Source organism: Cheilinus undulatus, linkage group 23 (assembly GCF_018320785.1).
Source record: "Cheilinus undulatus linkage group 23, ASM1832078v1, whole genome shotgun sequence".
NCBI classification, from domain to species: domain Eukaryota; kingdom Metazoa; phylum Chordata; class Actinopteri; order Labriformes; family Labridae; genus Cheilinus; species Cheilinus undulatus.
In genome coordinates this window covers 25483360-25501873 of record NC_054887.1, presented here as the reverse complement: position 1 = coordinate 25501873, position 18514 = coordinate 25483360, and the positions used below count along the sequence as shown (strand labels likewise).

Below are 18514 nucleotides of genomic sequence, written 5' to 3'. Positions count from 1 at the left end.
TTGTAAATGAGATTGTTATTCTTAGTGAGGTTTTCCTGGTTGAAGAAAATTAAATAAAATGCCCCAAAGTGGTAAAAATGGGAAAATAGTGTTTTACAAAGTGACAAAAAATGGGTTCAAATTGGATTACAAAGTGGAAAAAATGGTCAAAAGCTTAAAAGATGGGTTCATAGTGGCAAAAAAGGTGAAAAACTGCAGGGATGGGCTATGAATGTCCAAAAAGTGGTAAAAATGGGTGAAAGTGGTCCCAAAAAAGTGACAAAAATGGGTAAACATTAGCAAAGATGTGTCAAAAATTTGTTTAAAGTTGCAAAAAAAAAAAAGAGGCAAAAATGGGTTAAAAGTGGAAAATGGAGAGGTAGAAATGGTGCAAAAGCTGCAAAAATGGGTAAAAATGAGCAAAGATGTGCGAAAAATGTGTTTGGAGTGGCAAAAATTGGGTGAAGTGAAGAAAAAGGGAAACAAAGGGTGAAAACATGAGTTAAAAGTGGCAATAAAGGAAGGAAAGTGGCCAAATGGGCGAAAAAAAGCAGAAAATTTCTACATCAGAACCCATCAATACTTTGATAAACCTTTCAGCTCCAAAATGACGTAACTGTTAGCCAGGATGTTAGCACCAATGCTACTGACCCTACACACATGCATTGACATAAATAAATCCCAGCTGAAGAGGGCCCACTCTCTGGGGTTTTCAGGGAACCTGCCAACTCTGTGGGCAGTCCTGATTTCCTGCACCAAAGTCAAACCCGGTTTGGATTAAAAATAAATGCCGACTATGTTGATGATTTGACCCGCGATGTTTTTGAGGGCTGTTGTGGATTTGTGTTTCCAGAGGCTTTAACAAAACATTTTTAAAGACAGAACAATGTGCATCACATTGATGCACCTTCAGTTCATCACAGTCACACTAACAGGGATTTAAGGATAAAAAGAAGAGCAATTTATTTATGTCACTCTGGATAAGGCACTTTGAAATTGCTCTGTACAATCTGGCGATATAGATTTCTTTCCTTAAAACCTCTCACAGCAAACGGCTGCAGCCTCAAGTGTGAAGCCAGAGAAACCCTCAAATATCAAAGTCATCTCTGATCAACGTCACGTGTTCTCCATAAAAGGAGCTTTAGCCCTTTGACATTAGCCGTATGAAAGAGGAGCCCAGCTAGCTCTGACGGCACATTATGATCTGTTCACTACAATGGAGACGATGTTTATGTTAGAGAATAGGTCCAACACGTGAGAATAGACGGCATACATCAGGGATAAAACACATGAAGGACGTTAGAGTTTGATTTTGTCAGGGATTCTCAAATTCCCGCAGTGAAACCTTTGGCTGACCTGCCAAGAACGTCTGCAACTTCTCCAAACATGGTCGACACGCAGCCAGATCCACAAGCTTTGGATTTTGTCACTGACAACCCCCCTCCTTACTTCCTTTCTCTTTCTCAATCCCCCTTCCCGGTAGCCATGACTACAAAGGCAAGCTTATCTGTTTCATATGTAGTGAGTGCACACCTCAGGGGCTATCAGGCGCCTTTCTCCCGTACATGCATGACAGCCGCTCTCTTTCAATGTCACCCGACGATGCTTTCCCGTTCTATCATAAGCCCACATGTTCACACATCATTCCCCGCTGTTTCTCTCTCCAACACAAAAGCTAACGCCTGATACAAGAGCCTTGTTTTGTTCTCATGTGTTCGACAACATGGCAACGGGAGACGGGGGGGCGCTTCACGGGAACTTTGCTCCTGATGTTTTAAGCGCACATTGTGAAGATAACAAGCAAGCACTTTTGTTTTTTTTCTAGATGCATCGCGCCCTCTTTTCCCCCGCTTCCAGGAGGTGATAAACTGCCATCACCTCCCATCAAATACCCAAACAGCTGCTCAAACCGGGACCCCTGGACCTCCGCTTGAGCTGTGAGCCACTTACTCTCCTGCTGGTATCAATCAACCCACAGCTTAGCAAAGATTAATCAGATATTCTGGAAGGCTCTTTACCCACTACTGAGATGTGTGACGGATGTTAGACAGACACGGCTCGACTTATCACCGTGACGGATGGATGGATGTGGAACTTGGATGGATGCCTCGGTTTTTGCCGAAGCAGGCCGGGTAGATAAACACGGGCCATTCATGCTTGTGCATCAGTGGTAGATGCTATGTTAACTCAAATATTTAACTGTAAATTCTATATTTAAATATAGTACTGGGAAAATTACACATGTATTGACAGTTTCAGTTGGAAGTAATTTACTTTTTTCACTCAATTTGACAGTTTTAATAACATCCAGGAAGGAAATTGAATCAATAAATTTGTCACCCTTTGGCATTTTGAATATTCTTTTGAATAACTGTTCTGTCAGTTTTCAAATTCGTTTTATACTTTAAGAATACTCTGCTAAGTGTAACCCTGCAGGGGTTTCAAGAGCAGATTAATAAAAGAGACTTTATAATTCTAATAAAGGAGACCAAAAAATACACTGGCACTAGAAATAAGCAGTCTGCTAAAATTACTTTAAAAATGCAGCAAAGTATCGCTGATAGCACTGAAACATATTCAGTTAAAGCTCTTCTAAAGCCCTGATAAGTTTTTTCGGTTCAAAATAATTCTAAGCAGTCTGGTCCAACTTGGACAGGATGCACAAAAAGTTAGACTTTATTTTCAAATTTGATGAGAAACTTTTCAATAACTGCAGTTGGGCATTTATGTTAAAAAATATAAGTAAGGTAGGGCTAGGGTGGGTAGAGGTCAGGTTTAGGGTTAGGGCTAGGGTGAGTTAGGGCTTGGGGTAGGGCTAAGGCAAGTTAAGGTTACATTTAGGTGTAGGGTAAGGTTGGGTTAGGTTTAGGGTGGGTATTGGTCAGGTTTAGGGTAGGCTTAGGCTGGGTTAAGTTTAGGACTATGGCTAGAACATGGGTGGGTTAGGTTTAGGGCTACGCTACATTAGGTTTAGGGTGGGTACTAGTCATGTTAAAGGGCAGGGCTAGGGTGGGTAAAGGTTAGATTTAGGGTTAGTAAAACTACAACTTGCAAGACTTTTGTGAACCAATTGTATTCAAGAACACTGAACTAATGTCTCTCAGTCAGCCTGGTCTGACTTGAACACAAAATTGTCTGCAAAATTCAGGATTTCATCAACAAAAGCTGATAATTTTTGAGAGTTTGAGTATTATCAGTGCATTTTTAACTGGTGTAAGTGGAAAGGGCTGGGTATGTAGAAATGTTTGGGCCAGTCAACACTGAATCAGACTCTTTCAGTCTGCAATATTCTTTAATCAACCTGGTTTGGATTCAACACAAACATTTCTGGCAAACTTAGAATTTCATGTAGTGCCTTTAAAACTGGTTCCAAATGCAAAATGCTGTGTTTTACAAAAAATGTGTTGACCAGTACATTAAGTAATATTTGAATAACATTTTGATGAATTTGCATTTAACTATGATCAGTCTGGTTGGATGTAAACACAAAAAAAGATTTTGTTTGAAATTAAGTAGTGCAATTATGACTGATTATGTGGTCATTAAAATCAGTTTTCATCCACGTTTTTTCCTGAACAACTTGGTGCAACATAAATCAAAATTTCAGGAAAGACTTTCAGAGAATTAGTGTTTTAGTGTTTGGAGCTAACTTTTCATAGGCATAACATACATAGACACCTCACTGACTGTGTTTGCCCGCTGCCGCTATACGTCAACATGTCCGCCATATGTAAGTTTTGCAGAAAAATGTGGACCAATCCGAATTAAGGAACTTTTGAATCATAGATGTTCAGTTCCGCTACTAACCATGACGAAGCTGGTCTTTCAAAAGAACAAATGTTCCACCAAATCTTTATCTTTTTTCAATTCTAGGAGGGATTTCTTGAAAATCTTTTTTTTTAATTAGCAATGTATAACTGGTTCCAACTGTGCAGGGCTACTTTCTAAAAAAAAAAAAAAAAAAGAAAAAGATCAATCTGATTTCAGCAATATTTGCATGAAATGATATTTAGTTTAAGGTGATTTACTTGTGTTGCAAAACAAATAACAATAAAGTTGGCAAGAATTGAATAAACACAGCTGTAAAAAAAGAGATTTCAGATAAATTGAGTGTTATTTTTGTCTTAAAAAGCCACAAATTTGAAATAAATGTTACAGTGTCACCTTAAATTTTAAATTTGATTCTCAAATGACTTGAGAAAGATTCTCCGGATGCAAACTGAATATTTGGAATAAAGTGTGTTGAAATTGGAGATGTACCCTAGATTTGTGAATGGGGTGAGAATACGTCCACCACTGATGTACAGCTACATCCTGAGCTTGTGAATTTCCAGTATTTAAATGTAGCATTTACCGTTTGGCTCTAGGTTGCCAGCTAAGAGAAAGTAAATGTCAGTGTGCTTCAGTGGCTTCATGAAGAATTATGCAAAGATGTAGCTCCAGCGCTGGCTGGGCACATATGTAACAGCTTTACAGTTTAATATAGCATAAAGGAGCAGGAGGAAAAAGAGAATTAATAATAACTCATGCTAATGAATTCACATGTGATATTTACATTACATTCATGACCTCATATATCTGAGGTAGAGACTATAACAGGATCAGGGCTGAGTGGAGCACTAAGTGGGGCATGGGCGTGGAGCAAGCAGGCACAAGCTGAGCGTGTAATGGGCAATCTTTAATCTCAAATGTAGGTGTTCCACATCGTCCCATAATCTGATCAGCCTCATGGTGAGTTTTCATTATAGGATCTGTCCCAGATCTCTCTTTAAAAACAGGAGACGAGCCTCGAGGAGCTGTTTGGTGCGGGCGTAATTCTACGCAAAGCCCCCCTACCAGCCGCTGCGGCAACCTCCTGATGGCAAACGCTCATGAATATTCATCGCTCCGACTGGTGAGCATACATTAATGTAAGTGAGAATTGTCTAATAGGCTGAAATGATGAATGACATGCATGAACACACAGAACATGTCTTAAAGTAAACTGAAATTTTCTAATTTCTTCCACATTAACATAAACACACCCATTTATTACTGTAATCTCATGATTTAGAGATGAAATAATTTCCAAATGAAACATGTAAAGACAAGGAAGTAGCCCTTATTTAAATCACAAGGTTTTATCCTGTGATCAGAAGTAAACTCCACTCTTGGAGCAAGCACACGTCAGCATTTATACGACCCACACAAGCCTCACACGGGGACAACCCCACACACGCATACATACAAATCCTTACAATCATCATCAGTACAGTAGAGTACAGGACACGCTGAGACATCAATCCGCTAATCAGCAGGATCAAATGAAGTCTCCCACTCAGCAAAACACACCAAAAAAACAACAAAAAGAACCACACAGCGCCTTCCCACATACAGTAATAAGCCTCAGCTCTGAGCTCCAGCCACCTGTTTCACCGCGAGTAGGAAGAATTGGTGAGTAACTCGGCAGCAAACACAAAAAAACATAAAATATACATCAAACAATCCTGTCAGCAGCTGTAAAAGCTGACGTGGTGTAATGTAACAAGCTGGCAAATCAAAGAGTGCGACTGAACAATCTCATGCCACATTTTTTTTCCTCTTTAGTCATAACTTGTTTGTTATCACTTTGTTGTTCTTACAGCTGTTGTGTTACCTCTACTGTGATACAAGGCAGGGTGTAGGGAGGGAGTTTTCTTTTTTAAAATTCACAAAATGACAAGCTGTGGTTTTAAGTCTGCTATGTAGTAGACTATTTCTTAGGTGGATGCAACGACTTTCTTATGCTTCAGGAAGCTTTTGGAAAGAAAAATAGTCCCACATTCTACCTTGCTGCCTTTATATGTCTTCATATTAGTTTTGCACACTCTATTTGAAGTAGTGGCTCAATGAAAGAAGCTGTGGGTACACACCAGCTTCATTTGTGCATATGTTTCCCTGTCTTTTTTTATTTAGTTTGACATTAGCTGTGTCCCAATTCAGAGGCTGCATCCTTTGGAGGGTGCATTTAAGGTTCAGTTGTGACGCAGTGGCATTCAAAGGAAGTCCCTTTATGAAACCCTCTTTAGACATAGCCTACGAATGCATCCTACTTCCCCTCAACCAATGAAGAATCCATTTAATGCATACATTGAGGCCAAGCATATACCAGAATTCATTGTGTGCCTTTTATATCAAGATCAGCTTGCTTAGTGGCTCAATGAAGAAGCTGTCGGTAAACTACTAGCTTTAATAAAAGATACGCTTCCCTAACCTATATTTTGATGTTTTAAGACATTGGCTGTGTCCGAATTCATGTTTTGCAATTTAAGGATCAGTTGTGTCACAACTGCATTTAAAAGAGGTCCCTATATGTAGTCTCCTTCAGATGCAGCCTACAAATGTCCCAGGAATTTTTGTGGACCAGTTAAAACAAGGTCAACTTGCTCAGTAAACAAAGATGTAGTTTTACTGCTAGCATAATTTGTGGATGCCCTCTCTTATCTTATTGTTTCTGATGTATTTAGACATTAGCTGTGTCCCAATCCATGAGCTGCATCCTTCAGAGGCTGCATTTAAGCTTCAGTTGTATCATAATGGTATTCAAGCTGTCTCTTTATGACAGCCCCTTTACATGAAGCCTAAAAATGCATGTTTCTTTCCTTAGCCAAGGAAAGAAGGCCACATATAATCCCAGAATTTCTTGCATACCTGTAAAAACAAGATCAGCTTGCTCACTGGCTCAATAAACAAGCTGTAGAACCATTTATAGCTTGTATGGATATGAACTCCTTTCCTATTGTTTATTATGTATTAATATGCAGGTTGGGTCCCAATTCAGGGGCTTCATCCTTCAGAGGCTGCATAAAGATCAGGTGTATTATAGTGGCACTTTAAAGGCTGTCTCTTTACAAAGGCTCCTCCAAATGTAGCCTCAATTTATGTACATTTTCCCCTTTCTTATTGTTTTTGATTTATTGAGAGACAAACTATGTCACAATTCAGGGGTGCATTTTTTGAGGGTGCATTTAAAGATCAATTGCATTACAGTGAACTTCAAAGGTTGTTCACAAGAATAAATCCCAAAATCTGCCGCTTGTCAGTTAAAACAAAATCAGCTTGTTCAATAAACATCGCTTAATTTATGTATATGTCCCCTTTCTTTTTGTTTGTGATTTATTTAAACATTATCTGTGTTCCAATTCAGGGGCTGCATTCTTCAAAGGCTAAATTTAAAGATCAACTGTATCATAACAGCCCTTTGAATGTGGCGTCTTATTAAAGGCTCCTTTGAATGCAGCCTGCAAATGCTCGAAACAAAGCTGTATGTACACCCTTAGCTGGGATAACCTAAATTCTTATTTTGATAGGGCACTGAAGTTAGACATCAGGTTTGTTAATGTATTTGTTCCCCCATCTTTTTGTATAATTATGATGTATTTAGACAATGACTGTGTCCCAATTCAGGGACTCTATTCTTTAGAGGCCCTTAGCTGGGTTGCCTTAGCTTCTCATTTTGATGGGGCATTGAAGTTAGACATCAGCTTTGTTAATGGATGTGTTCCCCTATCTTATTGTATATGATGTATTCAAAGATTCGCTGTGTCCCAAATCAGGGACTGCATTCTTTAGAGGCAGTTAAAGACCAATTGCATCATAGCAGCACTTTAAAGCTCGCCCTTTTTCAAAGGCTTCTTCAATGCATCCACTATTCCTCAGCATACCAGCAATCTATGTTACATCCTATATGATGCAATGGCACTTCAAAGGCTGCACTGTACAAAGGATCCTTCAAAGGCTACTTCAAATGCAGCTACAAATGCTCAGTGGCTCACAAAACAAAGCTGTACGTACACATGTAGCTGAATTTATAGAAACCCTAGCTTTTTATTTTGATAAGGGATTGCAATTCAAGGACTGCATTCTTTAGGCTGCATCTCAACAGCAGAGCCCTGCACATGCCCAGTGACATGAGTGGTACCTATATTGTCATATTTTGAAGGCTAGAGCCACAAACCAAGCTTCTTGTTTGACTAGTTTGGACTGAAATCTGATTGATTTGGTGCTGGATATGTTATCAGCTTCTTAAGAATATTTTGGTGGCACCAGAGGGATCTAACATGTGAAATTCATGGATGAGTACCTCACATAATGTCAACTTTAATTCCTTAATTACGAAGTAAATCAACACAAAAGACATTTCAAATAATAGGTTGACCATGTAACCAGGATATTGCTTTTTGAAAGACATGCTGCTGCCAAATTTTCCTATTTTGATTCTTAATGTGGTGAGCACCGCATTTATCTCCATTATCACTGGTGGAGGCCACTTTGGGGAAAATAAACTTGCATGTTGGAAGAAATTTAGAAACAGATGTCATGTAGTTTGGCTGAAGAGCTTCTGAGTAGCAAATCATTCCTCAGCACCGTGTCAGCCCTCCATAGTGCAACGTCAATAAATGCAGTGTTAATATATTCATACAGTTATCTATTATGTATTAATGGCAACTCATTCCCTCAGAGGCTCGATGGGAAAGCTTCCAGCCCTGATATGACCATATCAGAGACGATCTACACAAGCTGCCCCACTTTTTCCTACATGTTGCTGGTTGGAAGTGCCATGATGAAGATCACAGACAGATAGAAGGAAGGAAGGCAGGCAGCGGGGCACACGTGGGTGTTCACGGATACTCTGAACCAGCACACGCCCACATGTGCACCCTCATAAATATTGATTTTACACTGATATGTACAGTTATCTACAGGTTTCTTCTCTGAACTTCAAACTTGTGAGGTTTGTAAATTCAGTCAGCCCTATTTTCCCATTTTGAAGTGTGTTTTCGTACAGCGCAGATCTCCCTCTACATTTTTTATCAGCTCGCAGTCACTCCAAAGTGTTCCCTGCTTTACACACCCTCATTTTTTGAGCTAACAACTCTGACTACGAGTGAATATTTCACGACCTTCATTATCTACGCTGCTTCTGCACGACACATCTCAACACAACTGGCATCAGTTGAATTTGTGTAAAGTGCTACAACCGGTTGTTGAGAGAAACTTGAGGAAAAAAAGATCAAATGGTGAAACAAAAATTTAAAATGTGCACAAGCAGACTCAACATGCTCACCAGTATTTTGCAGTCACACCCAGAAATATACAGAGATGGCACACATACACAGTCAACTCATACTTCAACTCTTTCTCCCAGGTGGCCCATGTTTATCTGGCTGATCTAATATTTTTGTACTGGCAGAGGAGAAGATGTTTGAATGTCTTTTTGAATGTGACATTGCACAGAGCGTAGCAGGCCGGGTTGATGGTGCTGTTGATGTAGCACAGCCAGTAGCCAATAGTCCACACTGTGTTGGGGATGCAGCTGGAGCAGAAGGTGTTAATAAGCACCATCACATTATAAGGAGTCCAGGTGGCTACGAAAGCTACCAGGATGGCCATGATGGTCCGGGTCACTTTTTTCTCCCGAGACGGCGCCGCTTTCTTCTTCTTGTTCGGCGCTTGCTTTGTCATCTTTACGATCTTCCGTGCCACGTGGTTCTGCCGCTCCGTGGCTGGGACAATCTCAACGGTAGCGTTGGATGGTGTGTAGCAGTCACCCTTGGGGGATTTTGTCTTGATCTTGATGCAGGTAAGCTTTGAGCCCCCTGCCTTGGCTCGCTGACGTGGGGGCGGCTGGCTCGTCTCTGCGTTGGAGTTTGCAGTAGACGGCGCTACCTCATCATCCTTCGTATTGGATGCAGCCACGCTACCAGATGTTGAATCATTGGAGCTCTCTTTCTCCTCTCCGGGAGCGCACGTCTCTCTTGTGGCATCCTCACCTTCAGTTTCTCCATCAGCAGTCGTGGAGGAAGGTCCTTTGCCATTTTGCAGCTTTCCATCATTATGATTAGCTCCATCCTCGGCATGCTGGCTCGGGGAACGCCCCGCGTCCTCCCCCTGTACGTTGTTGTTGTTGGGTTTGGGTGTGTTATTCCTCCTTTGGCCAGGTGACACCGGCTCTGGATTGGCTCCTGAAGGCTTGCGGTTATCCTTCTTCACACGACTCTTGCTCGCTCTGGAGATCTGCCAGTAGAGCTGAATCATGATGATGACAGGCAGGTAAAAAGCGGCGATGGCAGTGCCAAAAGTGACTGCGGCATTAGAGAAGAACTGGATGTAGCACTCCTTCTCAGGCACTGTCCGCCCACCCACAATGAACTGCCAGAAGAGGATGGCTGGTGCCCAGAGGATAAAAGACAGAACCCAGGCCGCAGCAATCATCATCCCTGCCATCTTGGTGGTCCTTTTGACAGGGTAGCTGAGGGGCTTGGTGACACAGAAATATCTGTCAAAGCTGATGATGAGAAGATTCATGACAGACGCATTACTGACGACATAGTCCAAGGCTAACCACAAGTCACACACCACCGGCCCCAGGGGCCAGTACCCTATTACTATGTAGACTGTGTACAAGTTCATCGAGCACAGTCCGATAATCAGGTCAGCACATGCAAGGCTGAATAAAAAATAGTTGTTGACAGTCTGTAAGTTCCTGTTAACTTTGATGGAAAGCATGACCAGGATATTTCCAATGACCGTGACCAGGCTAAGGGAACCAGCCACCAACACGATGAACACCACCTCCACAGTCTTGTAGGCGCTCTCACTCTCTTCCACAACTTCTGTGTCATTGCCTTCAGAGGCATTCCAGTAGGTGAAATTGAATACATCCATGGCATTTGGTCTTTTTGTTGCCACCTCCTACTCAGATGGGACCTACAAAAGAGGACAGAGAGAAAAGAAAAGATTGTAAAGAGGTGGAAGGATTCAGCTTTCACACATATACAATGGAGTCATCTGCATAAAGCAGCTGTGCCGTTTTACTTATTCAGGAATATGTCAGTTTTTTTCAACTCTTAATGAGCTGTTACCCTTCTCAGTCTGAATAAGCATGGAAAATAGAATGATCTGAATAGAAATACCAAATGACTGTGGGTTATGAGCAGCACTTTGACATGCATTAGCTCCATCAACATTCAGTGCAAATTATTAAATCTGCTACAAAAGATCCTGAGTATATAATAGTGAGCCATGATATCAATTATGACCCAGAGGTACATTAAACATATAAATACAAGCATCTCTAAGCCACCCATGTGAGCAATGTGACCTTCTCTCCGTTACATCAGCTTTTAAGCTGGTCCAAAAGCAATTCATCAAATAACAGTGACAATTTTAGGCTGTATGCCAATTAGATTGGTAATTACAAGCACAGATATCTGGCACAGATATTTTTCATAATCACTGAGTAAATAACATCTCCCCCCATTAGACACCTGCTTCATTATGGAAGAATGAAAAGAGGGTGAATAATCCTAATGCTCATGAATGACTGATGAAAAAAGATACGTGTGTAAATTAGGCAACATGTCAAATGAGGATATGACAATGATAGTCTCGGCATGGGGGAACAAAGTGTGCACAACTTCAGTCGAATCATAAACAGGGTGTTATTTTGTCAATTGTTTAACATGTTTTGTGGAAAAAGTTGTTTATGATGCCTTACTGGGATTATCTTCATAAGCCTTTGTAAAAAAAAAATATATATATATATATATAAGAGCCCTTGTTCATCCTTTTAAGATGAGACACTCTTATTCATGTGCAAACCAAAGGCTGTATATAAACATGGACAGAGTCTCAGTGATGTCACCCATTGGTAATTGCAGGAGAGTTTTGAAGCCCTTCAGTTGTGGTTGCCATATTGGACATTCTGTTTCCACTTGGGTGGTAGCTGTGACACATGGGGTCATCAATCCTTCCTTTTGTATGTGTTTTGTTTGTTTCTGTTCTTTTGACTGTAATCAATGGCATTACTTTGCATAAGACACTCTAATAAGACACTCTAATTGCCTGGCTTTTAAAAGGTTTCACTCAATATTACATAATCATAGCAGGTGGGCTTCTTGTGTGAAGAGTTGGTCTTGATGAGGTATTGTCATCGTTGGAAACAAGCAGCTGCAGAATAATTGTTAAAATGATGGCGTAAGATGCTTAATATTTAACATGAAATTCTACTCCTCAAATCATGCATTTATGTGTAAATGGACACCTTTCTCAAGCATAAATATTGATTGTATAAGAGGGATCTGACTGCAGATCGCAGATCTTGAATGTTCCTTCTTACAAACCAATACTGTGAAATGTTGCCTCTGTCAGGACAAAGTGACATAAATAAATCTGACAGCTACTTTCTTGAAATAACCACACTGCAAACATTACAGACTAAGCAACATTTCATAAATGAAATACAAAAAGGTCTGATGTCTAGCCCAGGATTGAATTATGTATAGACCTGCTACACGAGCGGTGGCTTATTGGCTACGCAGTAGTAGTTAATGTTACAACTTAAGATAATATAGCTATGTTAGCTACGCTTAAGCTAACGGTGCTATAGCGAGCTACAATTCATAACTTCTTCTAAAATGGGTCTAGCTTTAATGTAGTATAATCTAACAGAGCAAGAAGAGCTTGCATTAGCTTTAGTTATGCAGCTATGTTAGCTACCTCATAGCTAATGTAGCTTCATTAGCTTTAGATTTGTCTGATCCAGGATTAAATCATGTATAGACCCATTTTAGAAGTAGAAGTAGTACATGAACAGTGGCTCACTTTTCCTTTGTTAGATTAAGCTAAAGCTATCAGAGCTACACTAGCTACATAGTTTCATTACTACATAAGACACTGTAAGTATGTTAGCTTTAGCTACTTGACCTTTAGCAAATGTATTTAAACCTAACAAAGCTTCATTAACATAGCTCTCTTAACGCTAGCAACATTAGCTACACTGCTACATTACTTACGTAGCTTTGTTAGCTTAAGCCTTAGCTGCTTAAGCTGTGTGGGTGTTTTCATACAAGTTAAGTTTTTTCCTGTGAGCTGACTGTTAAAAGTGGCTCATTTTAGCTTCTTAAGCTTTGGTAAAGCTAAGATAGCTTTGCTAGCTAAGTAGTTAACATTACTATTTAAGCCAATGCAAAGCTAAAATGAAACAGACTTTCAACAGCTACTTCTTAAACAGGTTTGCTTTGGCGAACGTATCATAATCTAATGAAGCTAACATAGCTTTATCTGCATTAGCTTTAGCTATGTAAATTATGTAGCTATATTACCTACATTACCATGTAACTTAGTGTGGCTTGGTTGGCTTTTTATTTTGCTACATTTAGCTACATATCAGAGAATTTTCATTCATAGAGGACAAAAAGTTTTCCTTTAAGCAGACTGTTTACTGAGCTTTATCAAACTTTAGTAATCAGGTTATACAGGTCAGCTTTTTAACTTTTTACTTTTGGTATCCAAACCCTTACCCTTACCCATACCCTAACCCTAAACAGAAGGTTAATCAGATTTCGAAAGTTTTCATGTGTGTTTCCATCCTGACCGAGGCGGTGTCTCACAGTCTGCAAGAGAGACAGTCTAAAGCCTGATTTTCTTGGATTATACATGAATTTTTAATAAAGGAATAGAAAACATACTAGAGTGGATGTAAATATACCTGGGTGGCCCACCCAAGTATAATCCACATCTTGTTGGTGCTTCAGTCTACTGAGTTTTGTCTAACCTGTATTTGTGAATGATGGGCCGTTTTAAAAATAAAGCTTTCTACTCCCATGAGAGTAATTTTCAAACTTTGAAATATAAGCACGTACATTTGAAAAAGAGTGGGAAAAGAGTAATTTTACCTTCTACACACAGCCCACTTTAACATGACTTCAATAAAAACTTTAAAAGGAATTATTGACCAAATTGGTGCTGACAGTTTATCTTCAAAGGTCCATTTCCAACTCACACTTAAGAATTCTCTTCATACAGCGCTATGAAATTCTTTTGATCCCCAGGTGACCCACTGCTTCTCGCTTTTAACCTTAAATATTCTCCCGTGTTGTAGACCTTGCTTTGATTTATACACTGCTCACTTCTACGTTTCTCAGGCCTTTGATAGTGTGAGTAATGTGACTTGTCTGCTCTGTGTCAGCCACAAAATATTGAAGCACTTTCAGGAGCTGTAGGTCAGATTTTATGGCACATTTGGTGGCTTTGCACTTATCAGTTTGACATAAATATCATCGGCTTTCAAGTGCCATGGCTTTTTTTTCCCTCTCATTTTGGTAAGAGGATAAATCCAACCTCATTCAGCCTGAGGAATTTGGTCTTTAAATCACAAGCTGTGTCACTTTGTAACTGAAAAGAAAGAGTAAACGGATTTCTGCTGTGCCAAGATTCTTGACATTGGAGCTCAGTGTTATTCCATTACCGCTATCAGCATAAAAAAGGCCACTGAACACTGCCCAAACTCTGTATTGTGTAAAAGTGAATGCATGTGTCCAAACATTTCTCAGTGAGGGCACCAAAGATAAAAACTGCCAACATCACAGTTTTCCATTGATGGCTGAAAAGGTAAACAACCACTCATTGTTAAGGATTTTGGGGTGGCTAAGACAAAGCAAAAGCAAACTGTATAAACTGCCGAACTTAAAAGAGTGTTAGTGCTTGACGATGATTAGCATGACATATTTTGTGAATTGGACCTTGTAGGTAGCTGAGCAATTAAGCATGATTTATGCTTCTATTCCTGTTACACTTAGGCTGTCATTCTTTGGGTTTATGGATGAAAAAAGCATGTCAATGAATTCTTGTCAAAATGTTTGTTTACAGAATCAGTCCAACATCCATCCGTCCATTTTTTTCTGCTTATCCAGGGTTGGGTTGTGGTGGCAGCAGTCTAAGCAACCCAGTCCAGACTCTCTCCCTGAGAGGCGACATTTTCCAACTCTTCCTGGGGGATTTCAAGGTGTTCTCTGGTCAAATGGGACAAATAACCCATCCTGGGAGTCCTTAGTCTACCCTGGCATCTCCTCCCAGTTGGATGTGCCCAGAAGATCCAAAGCTAATGACCATGGGTTAAGGGTTGGAACATAGATTGACCGATAAATTGAGAGCTTTGCCTTACGGCTCAGTTCCCTTTACACGGCCAAAGTAGATCTACTGTTTTCCGGCAGAGAACCACGTCCTAGGACTTTGAGGTGACCCCCTATCTTTTCACGCTCAGCTTCAAACCTCCCCAGCACATTTTAGAGGCCCCTGGTTAAAGAGGCCAACAGATCCACATCATCTGCAAAAAGCAGAGATTAAATTCTGAGGTCTGTGATGTGTTAAGCTTCTACTCCTGAAAACACCACATTTCCTGACATGGCAGTTTAAAAATAAAGGGCTATCAAGAACATAATCACAGGGTACTTTTATTTTGATAAACTTCTCAGAAAAAAAGTGTCTATTACTGAATTAAATGAGCTTTAGTCGAGCTACAATTAATGGTCATTTTCAATAACACAGGAGTTTCGATGTTTACCCTCTCCTTTGACCACTACCTGCAGCTACAGCATGCTTCTTTGAATCATCTCGGATGTCAGAAAGAAAGACATCAGTTAAAATACACCGTCTGTAGCTAAATGGATTGTTATGGAGGTATTAGTCCCTGAAATGTAGGGCCCAAGTCACACACACATTTGGTGGGTGGTTCATTTCAAAGATGGCTGTGGATACTGCCATGTTTTATCACCTTTTTTCTCCAATTAGATAAATTTGTTGTACAACCGCATGCACTGAACTATCACGGTTCAGATGCAATGGCTCAGGATGGAAATTTCAATTACAGGGCCACAAGCAAAACATACGCATTCATAATAAAAGCAATATCTTATGAATAGTCATGTAAAATAGTGTCAAATTTTAAACCCGATGTAGGGATGAATGCTACGTGCCGTGGCATATTGCAAAAAAATGTTGCAAAAGAATTCAACTTTATGCTCCCTCCTATAAAAAAAATGGTTGATTCTGCTAAGAATTAGGCCATATTTCTTCATATGACTCCATCGGAACTTAATGGTGTCAAAATATTCATCACCAACCATCTGACTCAACAGAACAATGTGAAGCTGATGCATCATTGTGTAGCCGAGGTTACTAAAAGTGTTATGGATGACACACCACAATGGCTCAAGAGCTGCCTTGTCTAAGACTTTGCCATTTCAGCTTAAAGTCTTTAACAGTTGAGTGCAGTTGCTGAGTAACTAGTGAACATTCACTTATCTGCCGTGCCAGAAATCCCTAATCATTGCATTAGCCATGGAGCTAAGCTGTGCTAATCCCCATAAAATGTTTAAGACCAGTGATTTATATTCAAAAAAAAAACAAAAAAAAAACAACAATACAAATGGGACACACTTGTGGCTTCGTTGAGACAAGTGGATTAGTGAAGGAAAGTGGATCAGTAGAGATGGTCATAGCACAGCAGGGGCAGTCAACTCCCAGAGCTGCTCTTTGTCCACCGCCAGCTGCCATAAGCCTCGTCTTCTACCTGAAATCTCTGGCATGACACTGGAGAGGCTCTGCCCCGGGAAGAGCCAACTAAACATGCTCAAATCCTTCTGTGTTCATTGCAGAAAGGTCTCAGAGGAGCTTGGACTTGGTTGTAAAGCTTTAAATTAGAGCTGTTAGCATTCAGTCAACTGTGATGCATCTAAGATTTCCCCTATGGATGCTCCATAGGTAAGCAGCTATATTATTCCCTATTTTTAGTTCAAAATAAAAACCACATTTTAATTAAACAGGAAGTAGAGTACCTTAGCCTATGCTAATGTGAACAAATTACAAAGTAAAAGCACTTAGATTCAACACTACATAGACTGTTTCTTAATATTTTCAATGGGATTTATCATTGGTCGGTGAGGTCCTTACAATTCTAGGAGCTGCCCTGAGCTGTCAGTATTTTTGCTTTAATTGAGATGTGATTAAGGTCAGAAATACACATTACATCTTTTAAATTACATTAATTGAGCACTCTTTTGTCCCTTTGGGAGCAGTGAAGCTGCAGTAGTGGGGCTGGAGCTGGAAGGGGCCATACAGTATTTCTCTTCCCACACTGATGGAAAATAACACCACCACTGCCCCTTTGATAGGCCCATTTCATTAAAAAACCTCACAGACAGCTCAGTGGAAAAAGTCAAAACTAATTACATAACACTGTGGTAACTTTAAATGTATCTGAGTGTCATTTTCTTTCAAAGAAGTAGTACTTTAACTAAACAGGAAGGCGCGTACCCTTAGTCCAAGACTGTAGGACATTTGAAGTAAAGTCGTAACAAGTGACAGTGCCCACTTATAAACTTTAACTGGGTTACTTAAACAGAACAAGCAACTAAACTGGAGCTCCTGAAAAGTGTAAACGCTGTCACATCAACCAGGAATCATTGGACTTCAGTGAGTCATTTTGTACATGCACTCCTGCATACTCTTTTTATGTATAGCAAAGTTGAACACTGTAGAATTAGAGCTTTGAAGCAGTGGCGGACCCAAGAAGTTTGAAATGCAAGGGCAAAAACACTTCCCCTTTTCCTCTATAAGCCATGTGCCAAAGAGAACACTGTCAAATTTGGTCCTATATCTGAGAACCAAAGGCGGTACTTTGTCAAGTTTTGTCCACTACTAGCAAACCAAAAAGGACAGTTCATCGAATTTTGTCCATGTAGAGGTGCCATAGAGGGCACTTTGTCAATTTTGTCTTTTTACAGTGCACTTAAAAGAGCACTTTGTCAAATTTTGTCCATTACCAGGAATCAAAAAGGGCACTTTGTTGAATTTTTCTTTTTAGAGGGCACCCAAAAGGGTACCTAATCATTTTTATAGACCTACAAGGCATCCAAAAGGGCACTTTCATTGCATTTGTAAACATTTGGGCATCAAGGGGGCCAATTACCTTCTTTGTCCCCCCCTTCTGAGCCCACCAGAACTCTGAAGCTGACTCCTACCTCTAAGTAAGGGATGTCCAAACTTTTTCGACTGAGGGCCACATACAAAAATATATAAGGATGGTGGGGCCCACCAATAAACCCAATCCAATGTAGGATAAGATATGCAAAGTTACTGAGTATGTCTAAATGGCTAATTAACAGCTGACAAGGAAAATAGACAATCATTTTCAGGATTTTGGGGAGGCAAATCAGATTTTGTTCAGCCCTGGCTACCAATGGCTCCGCCCCTAAAACATTACTGGTGCTGTTATTTGCTACTGGAAACCATCAGAAAGTTCTATTTTGATTGAGAATATGTTAAATATGCACAGGGTTGTCCCAATTTCGTACCAAAGAAAGCTAAAATAATTTTTGTCAAAATGTTTATTTACAGAATTAACATGGCAGCACCAGCTTGTGCTGAAACTACACAGTTCAATACAGTCAAGCACAATGTTCATGTTCAAATGTGGGCCATGTTTCAGTTTATATCAAGAATTTGCTGAGGGCCATTCAAAAGTGGACCGAGGGATGGATTTGGTCCCCGGGCCATAGTTTGGACACCCCTGCTCTAAGTCATATTTCAGACCACACTCATTTAAAACACACTTAGTGCAAACAATACTAAATAGTTACGAGCTGAGATGCCACTCAGCTCACCAATCTCAGCAGTTTACTTCTTGTCTTAATTGAGGCCTCGTTTGATAGAAACAGCCCTTCATACAATGTAT

At 40.1% G+C, this 18514-nt stretch overlaps 1 protein-coding gene across 1 annotated transcript in view; it reads right to left on the bottom strand.

Annotated features, from left to right (window-relative positions):
- Positions 1-456: 456 nt before the first annotated feature.
- chrm2a (cholinergic receptor, muscarinic 2a) overlaps positions 457-18514 on the bottom strand; it is a 138859-nt gene continuing 120801 nt past the window's right edge. The window contains exon 3 of the mRNA XM_041781252.1: positions 457-10707. Within this exon, the coding sequence (XP_041637186.1) occupies positions 9157-10665 (1509 nt within the window). The 5' untranslated portion in view covers positions 10666-10707 and the 3' untranslated portion in view covers positions 457-9156. The remainder of the gene's footprint in view (positions 10708-18514) is intronic.